Source organism: Natator depressus, chromosome 8 (genome assembly GCF_965152275.1).
Source record: "Natator depressus isolate rNatDep1 chromosome 8, rNatDep2.hap1, whole genome shotgun sequence".
In the NCBI taxonomy this organism is placed as follows: Eukaryota; Metazoa; Chordata; order Testudines; family Cheloniidae; genus Natator; species Natator depressus.
In genome coordinates, this window is record NC_134241.1 from 77,275,051 (window position 1) to 77,296,513 (window position 21,463).

At 40.8% G+C, this 21,463-nt stretch overlaps 1 protein-coding gene across 1 annotated transcript in view; it reads left to right on the forward strand.

The window, feature by feature from the left end:
- The window catches only part of COL24A1 (collagen type XXIV alpha 1 chain), a 242,407-nt gene that overhangs the window by 21,700 nt on the left and 199,244 nt on the right, over positions 1–21,463 (forward strand). The window contains exons 3-4 of the mRNA XM_074961390.1: positions 5,529–6,844; positions 19,758–19,811. Coding sequence (XP_074817491.1) covers positions 5,529–6,844; positions 19,758–19,811 — 1,370 coding nt within the window. The remainder of the gene's footprint in view (positions 1–5,528; positions 6,845–19,757; positions 19,812–21,463) is intronic.

Consider the following 21,463-nt stretch of genomic DNA (forward strand, 5'->3'; position numbering starts at 1 on the left):
GTGCTGTATCCTGACAGTGCTACATAGTGATCGTTGCAGTGCATATGTCCCTGTTGCCACACAACACTACAGTTTCAGGCTCTTGTGCTGTCATTATTTGTGGCTGTTATGATTATATATCTGCTGGTGAACTTGGCATCCAGGTCACCTGACTCCCAGTGTGGTGCCGAGAGCCGGCTGAAAATTTTCTGGCAATGTATTTTTCAGTGGAAAAAGGGTTTTTGATGGATGTTTCCATTTTGACACATTAATATCCATTTTTGGCAATTTTTTGAGGTTTTAGTTGAAAAACACAAAAAAACTTTAAATTTTGCAGTTTTCAGTGGCCCACAACTGGCAGGTGGGGGGAGCTGTTGGTTTTTCAGTGGTCTTCACTACTATTGGTGGATAGGGAAGAGACAGAGCCAAAGTTTATTCCACCCCCCCCCCCATACTCCCAGTGATGGAACAACTGAATGAATTTTGCAGGGCATTAGGGGGAGAAGGAGAAAAAGCATCAGGCTGCAAAAGCTAAAACAAATAGTTTTAACAAGATGAGCCATAGCAATGTGTGTGACAAATATGCTCTTATTTATTGGGTAAAAGAGTAAGTGAAGACAGATGATGTGCAGACATACATAAGGGAAAACAACTGACCTTTAATGGGTATAGAAAAATAATGGCTTTCATAATGGGGAAAGAGTTCAGAGGATTACATGTTCCTAAAACCAATGATGAATTTTGAAAGCTAAAACCAAACTTAATGTATTCAAAAGGGACCACACACCTGACCAGAAATCAAATATCCAGAAACAGAGTTTGTAGCTGCATAGTAGGACATAGACAGTGCAAATATAGAAGTATAGTTGGGGTGATTTGTTGCTACTTAATCTTTTGTGTCATTTTTTCATTCTGCATTTGCTTTGTGTTTAGCCCTCTCCCGAGCTGCCACTTGTTCGAAGGAAACTAGTATATTGCGGGTGTAAAAAGTATTTATCCTTTCTTTTTCATGAGGATCTTTGGTTCTTTTCCTTTTTCCATTATTCTTTTATGATGGAATTAGAGAGATTCTTTTTTCCATTCTTTGGAACAATAAAAACTAAATTTACCCTGCTTTTGTGTCTCAGCAAACTAAGAGAATAGCTTCTAAGAACTCTTGGGGCATCAGGTAATTTTCAAAATAAACAGAATGAGGAACCAAGAATTGAGCACAATTTCTCTAGGGTTGTTGGCACAGATACTAACATGACTTTCACTCCCACTCACGCTGACTTTAGAAAGTTTGTGTGCTGCAGATTTCAAGTGTCTCAGCAAACAGTCCGCCTTTTAGCTCACCTCTGCTGTGATATCCATGTTTACTCTTCTCACTTCCTTAAATGACAACCAGATTCACCAGTGACATTTCCACCCATACAGTTTATTGAGAAAAATGCCATGAAATGAAAGTGAATATTAATTATTTTAGAAATCATAAGGATAAAAACACTGCAAGGTTACAGTACTCATGTTGATGGATAAGGATATTTAACTTGGAGTTTTGCAGTCACAGGATGCTTGCCATCTTAGACAGTTCTCCATTTAATGTACAAAATGACTGCTGCTCATTAACTTGTTTATTCATAATTTCTTTTAAAGCTCTGTAAACTGAAATCTTTGATTCATTCACCAAGTAGTCTTCCTATACTACTTCCCCTACAATGTATCACAATAACTATCGAGAAGGTTAACCTCTAGAGGTGGGAGTGCAGCTCAGAGTCCATGGCCCTTTAGTTCTTCACCTGCTAGGTTCCAGTTGTAGTGATGATTTTTGTGATTTGGGCACATGTACTGAACTGTTAAGACCACAAAACTCATTCCCACAGGCCACTGAATAGCCATCATGAAGTAGTAACTTTTGGTCATTGATCTGGGGATGAAAGGGTCTATATCCTATTACAAATCCTCTGAGCTATCTAGTCAACCATTATGGGCCAGATTCTGCCTGGTTCTTAGATGGGTGCACAATAGTGGGATGGGGGCAGCATAAGGAGCTGTGGTCCCCCTTCCACAGCCCATGCAAGGGCCAGAAAGAATTGTAATCCCTGCACTCTGGACCTATTCCTTTGGTGGCACACAGTACCCTAAAGAAGCCAGAGCCAGAGCTTCATTTTTCCCTCCCCAGGCCAAACACAACACGCACTGGCCAATGGAGGAGGCTGGCTGCATTGGAGGGAGTATACTGCACCCAACTAAGGAGTGTGGCAGCAGACAAGTAGCCTCTAAGCTCTGGGTGACAGTCTGGCTCTTTGAAGCACAATGCCTCCTAGTATTCCCCTAGGGCAGTGTGGCACCTGACATCACTACTGCCCCTTTCTCTGGGCTCAGTGTAACTGACACAATCAAGCTCTGTGATAATATTGTGCTGATGCATTTTCAAGAGGGAAGCTCTTAGCTAGGTTATTGAGGGCCTTCTTCCTGTACTGTATTTCTAAAGGCAATAGGATTGTATTAAGTCCATCCATGTAATTTTTACATTTGAACTGCCTGACTTTGGGCAGTTTTGTTATTACTTCAGAGGGAGGTACAGTATTTTTAATGTACAATGATTTAAAAAAATAATTATTAATAGCCCAGTTTGTTTGAGCCATCTCTGATTTATCCTTCAACTCATAATCCTTCTGACAAAGTCCATGCTTACGCTTGTCGTTTTGCAAACACAAACACAATCCATCACAAACATAAGGTGTTTACAGAGTTTAAATGTGACATTTAGGCCCAGCCTGGAATTAGGGGGACACTGCCCCTGGGGGTAGCACCAAACCTTTTGTGGGGTGCAATTTATTCCATCCCGTGCAGCCAACCACCTCAGCTGGCCAGTGCGTAGAGGGGACAGAGCCATGGCTGCTGCCTCCTTTGGGGTGTCATTTCCCCAGGGGAGCACCTGCACTCCCCAGAGCATAGAGGCTGTAATTTTACCTGGTCTTTGGTAGAGCAATGCAAATATTTCTTCCCCCTGTGCACACATGTCATAACTAAGCAGAATCTAGCCTATGGCAAATCATGATTTTTCATTACCACATGCATTAAATTTGGCAGTTGCATAGCAAGTATTTGCTATTAGTTTATGATGGATTAAAATACAGCCTGGATAAATTAATTACTTTGTGGCATCCTGAGAAATTGGCAGGTGTCTATGATTTTCTCCGAAGATGTGCTTTCGCTTGCCCCTGTCTGCGCTGGCTACCTGCCAGTACAATCTTGGCACTACTGCAAACTTTCTAACAGGACTAGAACCACTGCAAGGTGTGTAATTAATTTTCAAGCTGTACAGTGCACTCAGGTTTATGCTTTTGGTTCCAATTTTTAAAACACTTCCAAGGAAATCTCCAGCTTTTTTGTATTTCTATAGAAACTGAGCCAAGATGTGTCTATTCTTAACATTTGCTACTAATATGTTCAGTAAACAGAGAGTGGGAGAGCTGGAAAAGGAAATCTAATATCCATTAAAAATTGTGAATATCCATTTGTTTCAATTACTGTCTTTTTATTTTATTTGTAGTTGTGCCTCCACTTCCTTAACCTTGGCAAAAATCCTTAGCCTCCATTGGCTACTCCCAATTTCATTTAAACCACTTAATAGTTAAAAAGCCTCAGCTTTATTTGCATAATACAAACACAAATTACATAGCACAAAGTACCCTCTACCAAAATACGATGGAAAATGCTAATCTCTCCCCAGTCAGGGGTAATAGCTTGGTCCAGCTATTTGGATACCAAACAAATTCAACTAGAGGCAAATTCTCTCATCTCTATTAATTGATCAGAATATATTCACCCTCTGGGAGGAAATAGGCTTTTATTTCACACTCAGAGCCAAAACTACTTTGTACAGCAAGGATTCTTCTGAAGTGACCCACACAGTTGTAGCAGCAATCTCGTGAGTGCTATATGTTAATGTATTACAATATTTTTCTCTCTTCCACTAGAACGCAATCCTAGTTTAAATCATTTCTGTATAGCTGCAGCCTCTTGATTAACAGAAAGGATGAGGGCAGAGTGGGGACTTTTTAGCCCAAGAGCCAAAAGATGGAGAGCACTGGCACTTTTGTCCTGCTGATTCCCCTCCCTTACCTGGCCTATTCCTCTTTTGCATAGTCAGACAGCTTCTCCACGGCTTACCTCATCTATGCTCTTTACGAGTAAACTCAGCAGAGGAAGAGGAGTACAAACATGTTGTAATTAAGCCACCACCTTTTGTCCCTCTGGGGAAATCTTCATTTTCCTCTTCCTCTGACTGTCCCGTGGCACAGATATCTGCAACTGATGGCTATCCCATTCGTTCGAAGCCAGCCTCATTACTGCGTGGTGGGTGGTGGATGGGGCACCCTGATGGAATGGCAGCAGCTCTCCTCCTCATGTACCAAATGCAGCATATCCACAATACACTCAATATCTCCGCTGTCAGGCTTACCTCTCTGCCTAACCTGAGGTTCCCTTATGGTACTTGGTGAGCTGTTGCTGTGCTAATATGCTGGTCGTCCCTCTTTAAACAAAATTCTACCTTGTGTTTTCAATAATGCTATTTATGCCACAGGGTAAAGCATTGTAGCATGGGTGGTTAACAGAAAAAAGTGCAGCATGTTTTGTCTAATTTAAAATAAGTATTTAAAAGTTAGGTGCTGTGGTGGTATGTAAGTAATACATGACCTCTTGCCAGCTTGAAAGTGACAGATTGGTAGTGAGCATGTGAATTTAGAGTAAGTGGGGATTCTGCTTTCAGTCTGTTGGAAAACGGAGAAAGGACAGGAATTCGGAATTGTTCCATTTTGTAAATTAGCTGCTCCATGTTTTAAGTTTTGGGAGCTTAATTGGAGTGTAGAGTGCTATGAGGGTGTTCTCACCAAGTTGTAATCCCACTGTAGTACTGGGAATAAATTTACATGGACAGTTCTCAATCTCCATGTTATACAGCAGCAGGAGTTATGTCTCGGGTGAGTCCTTGGCAAAATGCCTGCAGTGGGGCCATTCTATCACAAAGCCAGGGGAGTGTAGGAGGCCAGAACCAAAGTGGAAGCAAGGGTACTCTCTGCCTCAATTCCTGTCAAATTTGGGAGTGGGACTTTTGTGGAGAGGGCAACTCCCCTCCCCCATAGGATGATATTGTGCATGGAGTGGGGAGGCTGTCTCTATGAAGGAATCATCACATAGATTCCTCCCCTCATAGCACCTCCTGTGTGTGAACCAAGTGAGCAGACAAGCTGGGTCTTAGGTTTTAAATGACAAGTTGAGGATTGTTTTGTTCATCAGTTTAGCTGACTTTAGTCAGGTTTCTGCTCTCCATTTATATCACTGACTGATGCATCTTCCTTTGGGATTTAGTGACCTAATAGTATACAGTACATTCATTCTGTGAAGTATAATTTTATTCAGATGCTGGTATTGATATTAGGGGGTGTGTTTGTGTGTGTGTGTATGTGTGTCTACATGCTATATATGCATATATATCAATTTATGAACATATGAATGAAATAAAACAATAATACACCCCCCCCTTTTTGTTTCTTTTGCAGGCATAGATGTTCTTCATCAGTTAGGCCTTGGTGGGAAAGACATACAACATCCATCAGCAGTGTCTACAATGCCCTTGTCATCTGTTCCATTACCTCAGGGGGTTCGCTTAACAGCATCAGGCGTTGTTTTAACCAGAGATGCACACATTGAATCCCCTATCACTCAAGTCATACCATCAAGTCTAGGGAATCAGTTCACATTATTGATTGGGCTACACTCTTATAGAGTAAACAATGCTTTTCTTTTCAGTATTAGGGACAAAAACAGACTGCAGTTTGGTGTACAGATGCTACCAAGGAAGGTAGTGGTATATATTGGAGGGAAGCAGTCTGTATATTTTGATTACAGTATTCATGATGAACAATGGCATTCATTTGCTATTGACATTAGAGACAAGACAGTCTCAATGTTTGCTGAGTGTGGAAAGAAATATTACAGCAGGGAAACACTTTCTAAAGTACAGATATTTGATTTGGGTGGTTTGTTTACCTTAGGACGGATGAACTCTCAGTCTGTCAGCTTTGAAGGAGTAATATGTCAACTGGATATTATCCCCTCTGCACAAGCCTCTGCAAACTATTGTAAATACGTAAAACAGCAATGTCGCCAAGCTGAAACATACCGATCTTTGCCAGCACCTCCCGACACATCAGCTGGGGTGTCTGTAAACTTTCCAAGCAAACAGTTTGGTGACAACACCCAATCTGAACATAAATCATTTTACACACAGAAAGAAGCATTAAACCTTCCTATTAACAACACTGCACCAATCCATACCCTACCAGAATCCTTGGCGTTAAGAACTGTTACTCCATCAGAGCTTGCAAAATCTGAACCTCAGTCCACAACAATTAGACCTGAAGCAAGTGTCCAGGAAAACTTTAGTCTGTCAATTCATCAACAGGGCTTGAGCAAAAAGAGGAATGGCAGCAAAAAAAACCTGGGATCACCTCAAAATAGTTCAGATAATGCCACAGAAGATGCAGGTGGAAAAAGTGAGCCCCCCCTCATTTCTTCTGTAAAACAGAGTAAGATCAAAGATATGAAAACACAGGTAAAGGCCAAGCAGCTTTCAGATGAACCCCTGGAAATTCAGCAAATCTTAAACACAACACTATACGGGGCTACTGTAGACCTGTCTTTGGATAATCAGCTCAGTCCATGGGAGGAAGGTGCATTTGATGCTGATGAGACTTATGATGCAGAAAATGGTTATGAAATTGATGTTGAAAGTTACAATTATGATTATGAAGATCTTAACAAAATGTTTGAAATGGAGAATTCAAGAGGGCCGAAAGGGGAAACTGGACCTCCAGTAAGTTGTCTTTATTATAAACTTATATGCTATATATGCTATAGCATATTTAATATGCTATAGCAACACACATTTAACAGAAGGGTCTGAAATAAGCCCTGAAAAGTATGTCAAAACTGAGACAGAAACTTCTTAATGTACTGTATAAATGTATGGTTGCCATAAGATGTGCTGTCCAGAATGTAATTTTGGCATAAATGTATTTTTTTATACACTGACAGAGTACGAAGACACTCAGTTCTGGTAAAATGATAAAGAAACCAGATATGTTGCCTTTTTTATTTGAAATGCAGCAAGATATTTATAATTGCACTAGATATAAATAGCTACTTAATAAAATTATGGGATTAATGCATACAGTACATAAGTATTAAGACTAAAGCATGACAAGAATGGATAAAATGAACCAAAGAAAATAAATGAATTTATTATCAGAATGATATAAGATTCTCAGATGAGCAGCACTCTTAGGGTATGTCTACACTGCAGTTAGACACCTATGGCTGGCTCATGCCAGCTGACTTTGGCTAAGGGGCTGTTTAGTTGCAGTGTAGATGTTGGGCTTGGGCTGCAGCCTGAGCTCTGGACCCTCCCATCTCGCAGGATCCTGGATCCCAGGCTCCAGCCTGAGCCTGAGTGTCTGCACCACAGTTAAACAGCCCCTTAGTCCAAGTCCCGCGAGCCCAAGTCAGCTGGCATAGGCCAGCCACAGGGTTTTAATTGCAGTGTAAACATATGCTTAGAGGTTATAATCACATGATGTATCATGTTATCATGTTATACTCACATAATCACAAACCAGTTTATTCAGGTAGAAAATATTTGCATGAGACAGAGCACAAAATCTAAATCAGAAATGCCATTCCTGTGGGATCTGAATATAACCATATATTTAGAGCATTTGGACATTAATTAAAATTCTAATTATTGAGGCCACTCTGTAGCCCAAGCCCCTAGGGCAGGGGTTCCCAAACTTGGTTCATGACTTGTTCAGGATAAGCCCCTGGTGGGCCGCGAGATGCCTTGTTTACCTGAGCGTCCGCAGGTACAGCTGCTCACAGCTCCCATTGGCCGGGAATGGCAAACTGCAGCCACTGGGAGCTGTGAGCGGCCGTACCTGCGGATGCTCAGGTAAACAAAGCATCTCGCAGCCCGCCAGGGGCTTGCCCTGGACAAGCCACGAACCAAGTTCAGGAACCCCTGCCCTAGGCATGGGGTTGCCAGCCCTCCAGGCATTAAAGATTAATCTTTAAAGATTATGTCATGTGATGAAACCTCCAGGAATATGTCCAACCAAAACTGACAGCTCTAGTAGGGCACCAGTAGTGTGTTAGAGGTACTGTGACTGGGAGGTAAATTCTCTAGGTGCATCAACAGCTGGCCTTGTAGGCGCTAGCCCTGGTGGGTTCCAGTAACAACCTGGATACATGGCCAAGGGAAAGGTTATTTTACTAGGGCTAGTGGGAAAGGGAAAGGTTGCAAATATCCATGGTACAGAAGCTTAAACAGTTACAGTTCAAAGTAAGCAATAGTGGTTGTTGATTGGGTGGGCCCCTGGGGGCAGTCCAGTTGAGAGTCAGGGCTCTTCATGCCTGGTGCTGGGATTGCCCTCTCCAGTCCAGTTTCTATACCAAGAAAATAGGGGCTTGCAGCTTTCCAAACCAGGCTCAGTTTGTGTCTCTTATTGAGGCCCCTCCGCACTGTCTCCACACCCAGCTGCTGCTTCCCCTTCAGTCCACACAGACCTGCACCGTCTGTAATGTCCAGCACTCGCAGCCTGTTCCACATGCAGCTCTGCATCTGATCCTGCCTCCAGTTTCTCTCCAACTCTCTGCTTGCCACGTGGTCACTGCCTCAGCTTCCCTGCCTCCTTGTTTCCATGCCGCTGCCCTACATTACAGGCTGAGCCCAGCCACTCCCTTACCTGGGCAGGAGAAAGGGAAGTGCTGTGGGGAGGGGGCTGATCGGAGTTGCAGTCCCTTGCTTTGCAGTTCCATCACAAAATGCATGTAATTAATTATCGTGATAAGCAACTTCAGAAATGTATGAAAATGCATGTTTGTATTTCTTTAATGTGAACTTAATTGTTGTCTTATTTTATATGTGCAATATCCAAACACCTTCCTAATATATGCAGATAGAAACTAATTTATGTGAGATTGCAGGCTGACTGTAGAACGTTTCCCAGCATGCTTAACTTGAATAATACGATAGCTGATTCTTATTTGAGTTTCTGGTTGAGGTCCAGAAACCATAGCATGGAGTAGATAATTCCACTTGTGCTCCTCTGTGTGTTTGTGGTTATTACTGGAAAGTTATTTGATATATGTCAGACAGCCTCTAATATGTTTGAATATGTCCATAAATTTAGTGTGTGTATTCTCTCTCAGCTCAGCAGACATCTTTTCAGAAAACAAGTCATCAGCAACTAAAAGTCCTATCTAAGAGCCCAATTTCTACTTTAAACAAGATCCAGATGCTAAGGGCTAGAGAGACAATTGAGAAACGATGTGTTAAAAAACTAATTTAAAGATAATCCATGAGTGATCTTGCTTGCTTGCCCTGCATATGATGCCAGTCCTTCATTTTGTTGTTTTTGCCCTTTGTAACAATATTTCTATAGTTATATCATTAAGTCCTTGGCTGTCATCAAGATGTTGTTAATTGTTGTCTTTAAAGATGAGGACATTTTATAACCACCAATAGATTGTGTTGAATTGGAAAGGATAATGCAAAAATTGCATGACAAGATTTCAGTCAGTCAGAAAAATCAAATCTGTTCTTTCACAAATAGCACTGAAATATTCATGGGACATATTATTATTTATTCTTGATACTACAATAGCACCTGGGGGCCTCAACCAGAATCAGGGCCCCCTTGTGCTTGGTGCTGTTCATACATGTAGTAGGAGACAGTCTGTGATTCAGAGGTCTTGCAATCTAAATGGACAAGACAGACAAAGGAAATGTTACTACCCCCGCTTTATAGAAGGAGACCTGGAAAATGCAGAAAAATTAAGGGTCTGATCTAGCAAAACACTTAGGCATGAGCTTAACTTAAGCATGTGAGTACTGCTATTGAAATAAATGAGACCACTTGCATGCTTAAAGTTAAATGTGCTTGGGAACGGATCACTTGATGATTACCTGTTCTGTTCATTCCCTCTGGGGCACCTGGCATTGGCTGCTGTCAGAGGATGGGATGCTGGGCTGGATGGACCTTTGGTCTGACCCAGTGTGGCCAGCCTTACATTTTTATGTTCTTTGTTGGGTCATAGATCCTAAGTATCTTACTCAAGGTAACCCAGAGGGAATCTGTGAAAGAGCCAGGAATTTAGCCTAGGTCTCCTGAGCTCCAGTCCAATGCCTTCACCACAAGACCTTCCTCCTGAAGGGATCATAGCTTTCTCTACAATAAGTTTTTGGAGGCATGCAGCCTGTAAATCCAGAAGACCACAGGGACTGCCACTCTGATTGGCCCCTATTCCATGGGAAATGTTCTTTGCTCCCTCTCTGAGTCTTGTACACCTCTGGAGGAGCCAGTGATAGTCTGGTTCTTATCTATTCAGTCACATCACTCCGTTTCCTCACTAAGTCTGCTCCCTTGAACAGTAATTCACCTCCAAACCAACACTTGAATAGATTCATGTAAGCCCCACCCCTAAAATCTCATCACTGGAAAACCGGAGGAAGCAGCAGCAAAGAACTTTCAAAGTTCCCTCACAGTAAGAAAATGCTGACGAGACATGGAAAAAAATATTTTTTTCATTATGTCATGGCTGGTTTGAACCTTTTTTCAAGGATTCAACACAGAAATAATTTTTAATCTATTAGAGTTGACAAGCAATAACTCGCTTTTGTGGTTTTCAAACTCCTCAACTTTGCTTTAGCTTTATAATCATCCACCCTAACCGACTCTTGCCTAGTATAATTAGGGCCCCTGTATTCCATGATCCCACAGCTATGGAATTCACCCTTTGCTACCGAAATTTAAGCTTTCATTTATGGATAGCGTATGGTTAGGCACCCTTTTCTTTAGTATTTTTTATAAATCTCAGTAAAATGCATAAGTGCTAGTGGGTTTTTTTATGTATGATTGAAAAAATCCCCTTCCAAATATGGGTGAGTGCAGATTGGAGCACTATTGTCTTCCTGACTAAGAACTGTCTCATTCACCTCAGTGGGCTGTTGTATTGTGGGCCTCAGTCATGGACCAGGACCCCATTGTGTTAGGCACTGTACAAACATAGAAGAAAAAGATGGTCCCTCCCCCAAAGAGGCTGTTGACTTGAAACATAAATATGACAATATAAGTAAATGTCATCATTTTTAACTGTTCCACTGCTGGTCATTTTAATGGAAACTGAGCTAATGTGTTTATTGCACAATTGTAAGTCACCTACCTTGACTTTCCAAATACCCTATGTCTTCAGTTTCAAAAACCTCCATCCTCATCTCTTCCAGTTTATTGGAAATTTAGGGACAGAATACTATCAGCAGAATTTAATAGCAAAATCAATAATGGAAGATGTACTGTAATTATGTATTATTTATTTTCATACTTAATTAAACAAAGCCTAAATTTTTGAATTTCCCTGAAGATGTGACAATTTCCAATTCACTGCACTGGCTTGTGTTAGAAACCAGGGGATTTTGCTGTAAAACTTGGATCTGGTACATGATGCCTTGCATACAGTCCTCTGATGTTAATGGTATCACTGTAGCAATCCTGGAAATTCTAGCCTGCCTAATTCACCATGGAAGAGATTTCCAGAACTGAAGGAGAAGGAGACCAGTCACACAATTGATTGGATTCCCTCTCATTGTGGTTCATGATGCACTTCCATGCAATTTGTAGGGAGAAGTGTTTGCCATTATTTTTGGCTGGAAATTTTGAAAATGAAGTGGCATAATAATAATTCTACATAATGCTGAAAGATTCTTTTATTTCAGGACTATACATTGCTCTATCAGCACTTAGGTGTTTTACAAGATTGGCTAGAAGGCAGAGTTGAAATCAAACATGAATATGAATTCAGGGATTTCGAGCAATCAAATTTTTTAATTGCTCCGCTCCAGCTCCACTCCGGCACCAATAGTGACTGCTCCAGCTCCGCTCCGACGCTGCTCCACTCTCCGACTCAAATTAATTTTTAACTAAATAAAAAAGTGCATACTGTAATTTTGAAAAAAACATTATTTTTATTCAGACTTTTAAAACAATTTAAATTTCATCAACAATGATACAAACTGGAATCATTCATAATTCATTCTGTAAAAAATTATTGCAGCAATCAAGTTGTCTTTCATAGCCTGCCACAAATCATTTAAAATTAACTTTAATGCCGAAAACAGTCGCTCTACACTAGCTTGAGTTGTTGGCATGCTCGAAGCAATTCTACAGGCAGCCTGAATGCAGTGTGGGTAGCTGTAAATGGCCTCAAAAACAGACCTAACTTTTAGCCTACCAGTAGACTCCATCATGTCTTCCCCAAATCTTCCCAAAACTTTCTCTCGAATAATGCTTCATTACAATTATGAATCGCAGAAACTCGCCGGCGTCTTTCTTGTTTATCCAATTCCTTTTCAAAGGCATCATCTTCTGAAGAACTGGTGCTTGAATTATCTCCATTTCCCTGTGATGGTTGAAGACGTCTCAGGGATGGATGCTCGAACAAGTTCAGAGTGGAGACGGAAGTTTGAGAACAGCCTGCTATTTCTGAAGCATATGAACTTTCCGAAACCGCAAATTCGATTGTTGATGACTCCTTTTGTTGTGTTTCGTTTTCTTCAATCTCTTTCGCAGAGTTCAAATGTAGCAATAGATTTTGTTTTTCGAGTCGTCGAGCAATATCAAGGAGCCCTTCCTTTGCCTTTGGTATTTCCCTTGAGGTAAGAAGAATCCGATACCATGGGTCAACATAAACTCCAGCAAGGAAATTAATATTGTCAAAAAGCTTCTCTTCACGTTTCTACATGGAGGATAGAATTCCTTTTGCAATTTGTCCACCATTTTCTTGCAAGAATTTTGACAGTTTTCGCCATTCCTTCATTAAAACTCCCGGGGTTACATCGACAGCTTGAAGATTCACGGTTGTTTGGTTTGGCTTTGCCAAGAGGTCTCGCAGGTTCTTTACTTTGTCCCATTCAGCTTTTGTTAACTTGAATTCTCTTGTTCCAGCAGCAGCCACTTGTTCACAGTAAGATTGAAAAACGAGAAGCCGATCAATCATCGCAAATGTTGAACCCCAGCGAGTCACAGTATCCAGTGATTGAGTTACCCCATGTAGATCAAGCAGAACACTTCGAATACTTGGGGTTCGTAGTTTGACAACGACTTGTCGAATTTTTGCCAGAAATTTCTTCGCATGTTCTTTGTTCAGTCCATCCAAGATTGCCAACTGAAGAGTGTGAATACCACACCTCATCAGTTGGACTTTTGAGCCGTCCTCGTGAAGCCATGTTGGAAGTATGAGGTTAGGGTCATTAACCCATTGCACAGCAGCATCGATGTTGAGTTTGATTTCATCCATTCCTTTAGTTTCTTCATCAGGCAAAATAGCTTCAGTTCTGTCCACCTCCCTGTTCTCAGAGGTAGAAATGGTTTCATTGTCCTCACTGAAATTTTTCATGGCACACGTCATGTTTGCTGCATTGTCAACGCAGATGCTCAGCACTTGCATTTCACTGATCCCAAATTTTTCTAAAATAGCTTTTACTTGACTTTTCATGTACAGCAAATTGTGACGCCCTTCAGTGTCGATTATGTCCAAGGTTTTTACCACAGCTTTATCTTTTCCTTCTTCATAGTACTGAGCATTGATTGCAAGGAAATTTCTGTTTCCACATCCGCATCCATTTTCAGGTAGCACAGTTTTTGCTCCAAAGCTTTCTTGAGCTCTTCGCAACCAGACTCAGCTGTGCTGACAACTAAATGATGAACCGCATCATGCCCTGTCGAACGCCAAGCTGCTGACCCATTTCACCTGCAATTTTTTGGAATCCTTTGTTCTTTAGCCTGAAGTTAGTGAGCAGTGTTGAACTCAAGCAAACCATTTCCATCAGCCCTTCACGGAAAGTATTGGCATCCATGGTGACTGTAACCTTTGAGGACTTCAAATATGAGTCAGGTTTTGTTTGCTCAATTTTGGGTTTCTTTTCAGATGAAGCTCCGCAAAAAATCTTTTCTCCAGGAGTTTTCAAAGACCCAGATGGACGTCGTTTAGCTGCGTTAGCTTTCTGTTTTGCCTCATCTTCCTGGTCCTTTTTTGTAACCAGAGCCACATAGTTTTCAGGATGGTTATGTTTTACATGCCACCAAAGGTTGAAACTTTTCACGGCACTTGCTTCACTTGTCTTGAAGCTACATGGTTTGAGCTCACCATTCACTTCCTTTTCCACCTTGCACGTTGCTGATTTCTTCTTTGCTTTTCCCAAAAGCTCAAATTTGGGCTTTTCAAATTCAAAAGTAAAGACGTCGTTGAGATCCTTTTCCGAAAATCAGCTATCAGTCGTGGGGGGCAGATTTGATTTTTTTGTTGAAGCCATGGCCAAATCTTCTTGTGCTGCTACCGCATCCATATGTTTCTTGTTATGATCTTCGAAAAGCAATGAACAAAAGCATTACATTTTTTAATAATGTAGCTGCTTGTGATATCTTAACCACTTAAGGCACTTCGAATTTATTTTGGATTTTCTGGACAAAAATGGTCACATTTTCTTTTTACACAAAAATATTACTAAAGTATATTTTAATATTTTAACAGGTTTCTTGCAGTTTTAATGAAGTGAGAAGCATTTTAATATACAAAATTAATATAAATTTTTATTTATAAATTGCAAGTTAGTTTTTCTTATGAAATTTTGCAGTAAAATATTCAAAATATTTTCCAAGTTTTTAATTAATATCTCAAAAATGCTTTAATGTAGATATATCAGTGAAATTTGGTATGTGCCATAGCGTTAATACGTGCTATCGCTGTTCTACAACATTAATTGTTGGGAAATAACAAGGCTACACGTTACAAAGTTGAAAATAAACTTTAACGGGAAAGCAGATTCAAATTGCAAGCACAGTCCTTTTAGTAAAGAGAGCAAATTTTCAGAAATATGTTTTTGCTTCATCAGCCTGAATAGATTATACAAGATAGAGCAAATAACAGGTTCTATCTTGTATAATGTTTCCAGAAAAAAAAACTGGAGCAGTGGAGCAGTCAAGATTTTCTGTGCAAAATCTCCCAGCTCTGGGCAAAAACCTGCAGCTCCACTGCTCCGCGCTCCAGCTCCAGGCTCCGCTCCAAAGCCATGTATGAATTCATTCACTTCTTAATTCTTCATTAAAAGGAAATGGTAGTGACTGGTTCCAACACCTTATTAAGAGAGAGAATCCTATCATTACTCTGCACATCAAACTTCCATTAAAGTCAGTAGAATTTCTGTGTGCTGAACTGTAACTGGACCAGCATCCAGGATCTGATGTTGCAAATGCCAGCTACTGAGTATAATACTTACTACTGTGGAACTACACCTGATATTAAGCACTATGGGTCTGGTTCTGCACAAACAAACCACCAATTTCCCTGGTTTGGGGACATATCAGATTGACTCTGGAATTATTGACTTAGTGACTTTCGTTGGTTGTGTAGAAGCTCTTCGGAGTCTTTGTGTAGTGTGACAAAGTTCCTCCTCTACCTTGGTGGGTCTTGCGCTTATTGGCGGATTTGCTCGCCTTGGAGCTTCACGGTAGCCCTCAGTTTGGCCATTTTCGTGAACCCACAGTCCAGGTCAACTCCTCCTGTGTCTGACCTGGAGTTGGGAGGTTTGGGGGGAACCCGGACCCGCCCTCTACTCTGGGTTCCAGCCCAGGGCCCTGTGGAATGCAGCTGTCTAGAATGCCTCCTGGAACAGCTGTGTGACAGCTACAACTCCCTGGGCTACTTCCCCATGGCCTCCTCCAAACACCTTCTTTATCCTCACCATAGGACCTTCCTCCTGGTGTCTGATTATGGCTGTACTCCTCAGTCCTCCAACAGTCCACATTCTCACTCTCAGCTCTTAGCGCCTCTTGCTCCCAGCTCCTTACACACGCACCACAAACTGAAGTGAACTCCTTTTTAAAACCCAGGTGCCTTGATTAGCCTGCCTTAATTGATTATAGCAGCTTCTTGATTGGCTGCAGGTGTTCTAATCAGCCTGTCTGTCTTAATTGTCTCCAGAAGGTTCCTGATTGTTGTGGAACTTTCCCTGTTACCTTACCCAGGGAAAAGGGACCTACTTAACCTGGGGCTAATATATCTGCCTTCTGTTACTCTCCTGTAGCCATCTGGCCTGACCCTGTCACAGTAGGTATCTAGAACTAACTTTCTCGGTCAGTATAAAAACAGAAGAAATCAGTTGGTTTGAAGCTGTAACTATTGTAACTACTTCCACAGGCTGTAGAATTCTGTGCAGTGGTGTAACTTCTTGCAAATAATTGAAAAACAATGATCAGCAAACTCTCCAGTGGTCTCCACCAAATATACAATCAGTTAAGTAGTTGCTTTAGCTAAACAGGGGCATCGGTTTCCTAATACTGCTCTGCTGTCAATTTGAAGTAGCAGCAGTTCAATTAATTCAATTAAGGAGTGTTTCTATTAATAACTTAACCAACTGTCTAAACTGTTGGTGTAATAGGCTAGCAATGTTTGCCTGAAACACACTACCCTAGTAGCCAGTGATTATGTTGAGAAAGGTTTAAGTGGCGTCTGCTGACTCAAGTAGGCAGGTGGCTCATTATCCCACCTGGATGTAAGATAGGCAGTAGTAACTATTTAGAGAGAAGGTCGGTGCAGGGCGGAGGGTGTGTGAGCAGTTCTGAGGTAGGAACATTAGGGGGGAGGTTTATATTTACACATCTTTATAAAGATTCTGGCTACTTAGTGCAAGGTTCTAGGGATTGCTGGCAGTTGGTTTTGTCGTAAGGGTGGCATCCATAGACCAGATCTTTATGCCCTATGAAGAAAAATTCATTCTTTTTATAGCATTATACCATTCATTGTCCTTAGACCAATAAAAACAATTACTCATTAATCCATAAGTTGCCTAGTGCATAGCACATAGGTGCTATACAAAAGGCAAAATAAAATGAAAAAGAAATCTTAAAAAATTAGAAGCCAAACAGGCTGAAATACACATCCAGCTGCACCAAACAAATCTGGAACAAGGCTCACGTAGAGATGTAAATATGTATTAGTATTTTCATAAGGGGAAAATAGGGATTCCAGCTATCAAAACACTTTATTTTAAAGCAAATGTAATCAGTATCTGAAATAGGGTGTAGAAAGAGCTTCACATTACAATTAAAAAAGCAATGTACCATAACTTCAAAATATTTTACTTGTCCACCTTTTATGAAGAAATGTAGTTGACTCTTTCCTTTATGTAGCCCCAGGATAACTTTCTGTGCATGGTGCATCTTCTAACTTCAGTGATTCAAAAAGGAAAGAATAGGAAACAGTTCCTCCAGATGTAACAAGATGCGGAAACTCCAGGCTTTTTTTAGTTATATTTTTGGAACTCTTCTTCAACAAGAATGCCAGGTCAAGCTCTGTGTGTCTGTCTGCTCTTTTTTTATTCTTGGAAGTGAAATGCACTCAAATGCCTTGTCTATGCTAGAGAAATTTGGCATGCTAACCAGTGCTTGTGTGATGGCTGCTATTTTGGCTGACTCATCAGGGAGTGAACTGGGAATTTAAAGAGCTAAAAATATGAGCTGCTACAGCATGAGCTATAGAGCCAAGGGCCTATAGCAGCCACTGTAACAGACTCACATCCTCCTCAGATCAGGCACAGAGGAGAACCTGTAACATACACTCACCAGTGGGTCATGGCTGGTCCCTGTAGCATGCCTGTAATGCACCATTTGTCCACACCTACAAATATTCCTAACAGTCCACAGGCAACCACATTAGCACTAAACTTGCTTTAGGCAAGGTTAAACACCCTGTTGACCTCCACCATGCCAACCCCTACCTGTACAATGCCAGGGTGTATGAAGGTTGCTATAATTGTAGTCCTGACTGCACACAGTTTTCTTTCTACTGTGTCACAGTGCACCACTCGCTACTTAAATGGCCTTCTTGGTCTACCCTCTTCACTTCGTGGGGGTTACATTTGCTGGAAACCTACTACCTGTACAATTATCATTGTATAGGCCAAAGGGAATCAAGGGGGCTTGACCTCTTGTCCACCTATTCCTCTGTACTCCCAGAAAGCCCTTTGAGGTCTCCCTAAAGCCACTATCTGCATTCAATTGGTCTGTCATTGGCTGATAGTCAGTGTTGGCTTCTCTGCCAGTGAAGTTATCCTTCTATTTCAAAGGGAACTGATATTCATTTTTCCTAAGATTTAACATTTTTATTCTGGATTTTAATCATAATAAAATTATGCACCAAGGGCTCATAAAAGCCAGTGGGAAGTTATGTGGATAGTGCTATGCACATACCATCTTTACATTTCCTGCACAGGTTGTTTATTGCCATATCAGCCACAGTAGTAATCCTAGTGCTTTCCTTCATCTCTCCCCCCGATTTTAAATAATTTTGAACAGCGTCAAGCAGTACAGTCAGAGCTATTTAATGTATTTTACCCAGTGCACAAGCTGAGTAATTGGGTTGTGTGCAGAAGATCTTTGGGTGAGTTAGAGTCTTGGTGTAGGAGTGGTGATGGAATCCTTCCCTCAGGCCATTCCATGACTCGTAGTGCAGAGGTAGGGCTTGCAGTAGCCTCTGTGGATTCACCCCCAACCCCCAATTTCTCACCCTGCATACTGGGAAGCAGAGGCAGTGAGCCCTACCAGTGAAAAACTGTGTGACACATAGGGGCACTGCCTGCATGAAGTCCTAACATCTTGCCACTCACCTGCCTCAGCTGTGAAAGGGTATTGATTCTGCTACAGCCATGGCTCTCTTCACCTGCATGGGGATGGGAATTTGATTTGCTCTTAAAGGAGGAGGCCTGAATTCCACCCCATTACCATGCAACCTTACTGAAGTAAAAGTGATGGCATGCAGTGCAGCACAAGCCAGTGCAGAATTTGGCCAAGAGTTCTCACCATAATTTGAGCTCAGATGAAACACTGTCTTTGCTCTCAAAAGTTAACAGGTACAATGTAAAAGGAAAGAGATCATTTTTAGGGACAAAGCTGTTACCTAGCTCAAACATGGTACTGTGCCTAATATTGTTACAATTATTTATGATCAAATCTATTTGCAAAGGTTACATCAGCTCATAAAACAGAATATGAATTTATTTGATAAAAATCAAAAAGTTTTTTCTTTGAAAGCAGTTATATCGGTTCAAAAATATGAATGTAAAGAAACAAATAATGTGCTACCTATGATTCCTATGAAAAGTTCATAATTAGGAAGTCAAACAAGTCTTCAATCATGTCTGTTGTGTTTCTTTTTCTTCTTCTTTCTTTTCTGTGGGTTATTATATTACTTAGTTTCTTATAGTGATTAACTGTCTGAATTGCCTCAAATGATACATATATTTTTTGCGATGTAAATGGTATGCCATGTTTTTAATTTAGTAAATTAACTGTTTTCTCTTTTTTTAAATACATTTTGTTTCCTTGTTTTTAGACTTTGAAATGGATTCTTCTTCCTATAATAAAAATAAATTTATTTAAGTTATGCACTAAACTGGGAGTTACAAGCCTTATGCATAATATAATTTTAACCATAAGTCTCCAGTTGGGAGCCAGATTGGGAAAAAGCACATTGTATTTTTAGTTCTGAGCTTTTCTTTCAAAATGAGAAGGTTTTGTAATCAGAAAATCAGTTGGGTGGCTGTAGGAGGGCTAGTCAGATTATGACCTGCAGCACAAAGACTGGTCTTTCTTACCTTAACTATCTGGTTTTTGTCCCTCCAGGGTCCCCCAGGTCCTCCAGGTTTACCTGGTCTATCAGGGAAGAGAGGTCCAAGGGTGAGTAAAAGGGCTATATTTTTCTATAGCTGTATACTGGACGCTGATAGTAAAACCAAACTTTGTATCATCATTTGATTGTAGAGTGTATTCATATACTAGTCAGCAAGGAAGCTGTTGCTCTTTAATCTCAGCATATAATGGGCTAAAACAAAATAAGACGAGACAGATAAAACAATGTGTATTTTACAATAAATACCTAGAGAAGGTATTCTGAGTGAATGTGTCCACAAACTGCTATTGAGTTTGCTATATAACTATGATGCTGTTACCTGTAGCATTAATTTTTAGTTTTTCAGTGTAGTCATCTGTAGCTGAGACGGTTAGATTCATTTGCTTTTTGGAATGAAGGGGAGTGGGCTTCCCAGAATAGTGCATTCCACAGCTACAGACTGGAAAACAATGAAAGTGGAATTATCCACTGCTGGCTGGAAAGAAAATTGCTCTAAGAATCTGCTTTAGTTTCTTTGTTTACAGCAGCTCAATAAAAGCATGATTTCTGTGTCTGTAGCTTCTTCAAATAACTTTTACCATAGCTAATACATCTTGATATATTGCGTGCGTGTGTGTGTAACATGATAACAGTTTTCAAGTACATAAAAGGTTGTTACAACGAGGTGGGAGAAGAATTGTTCTTCTTAACCTCCGAAGATAGGACAAGAAGCAATGGGCTTAAATTGCAGCAAAGGAGGTTTAGGTTGGACATTAGGAAAAACTTCTTAACTATCAAGGTGGTTAAGCACTGGAATAAATTACCTAGGGAGGTTGTGGAATCTCCATCATTGGAGATTTTTATGAGCAGGTTAGACAAACACCTCTCAGTGATGGTCTAGATAATACTTAGTCCTGCAGGAGACTGGCCTAGATGACCTCTTGAGGTTCCCTTCCAGTCCTATGATTCTATCTGCAGCTTTAGTGGGCGGGGGAGGGGGGGATGTTATATGCTAGGGCAATTCACTGAGGATAACTTCGCTCTTGATTCCTTAAAAAGAGAGAGCCCAAATAAACCACATGTTAAAAATGTAAAACTATCCTGTCACATGGCCAGTCAGAAAGTCCACCAGGCTTGCTTGATTCCCTCTGATACCATTATGGTGGAGGTGGGAGGTAAGAGTCAGGATCCTTTATATCTCTTGAAGCTGTCTCTTTCAGATGCCTATTTCTTAACCTCTGATGGATGCAGTGCATTCTGGGGTGCAAAGCTCCACAGTGTGAAATTTGTGAATTGAATGTGGAGTTGAACATGCAAAAAAGCATAATGGGAAGTGAGGAATCTTAAATTAGAGAGGGGTGGCTAGTGTCTGGAGACAGCCTAGATTGAGAAGGGCCAGTTTGATTTATTAGTAACTGTGATTTAAATAGAATTTTAAAAGCGTACTTAAATGTTGACACAAAGACTAGTCCAGGTGATGAGCTAAGGGCCAGGAAAACTTCATTTTTGAAAAGTCATTGTTGCGCTTTAGCTCTTACAGTCCTCACAAACATCAGAATACCACCAAGTGTTGATTGTTATTTTTTTACATTGAAAAGTGGGTCCCGGGCCTTACTTTTGTGTGCTAAGCTTGAAGCTGACGTGAGGCTTTTATGGGCAAGATATAACATGAACTTCCCAAAATAGAGGTTTTTATTAGAAAAGTATATGGGTAGTATAT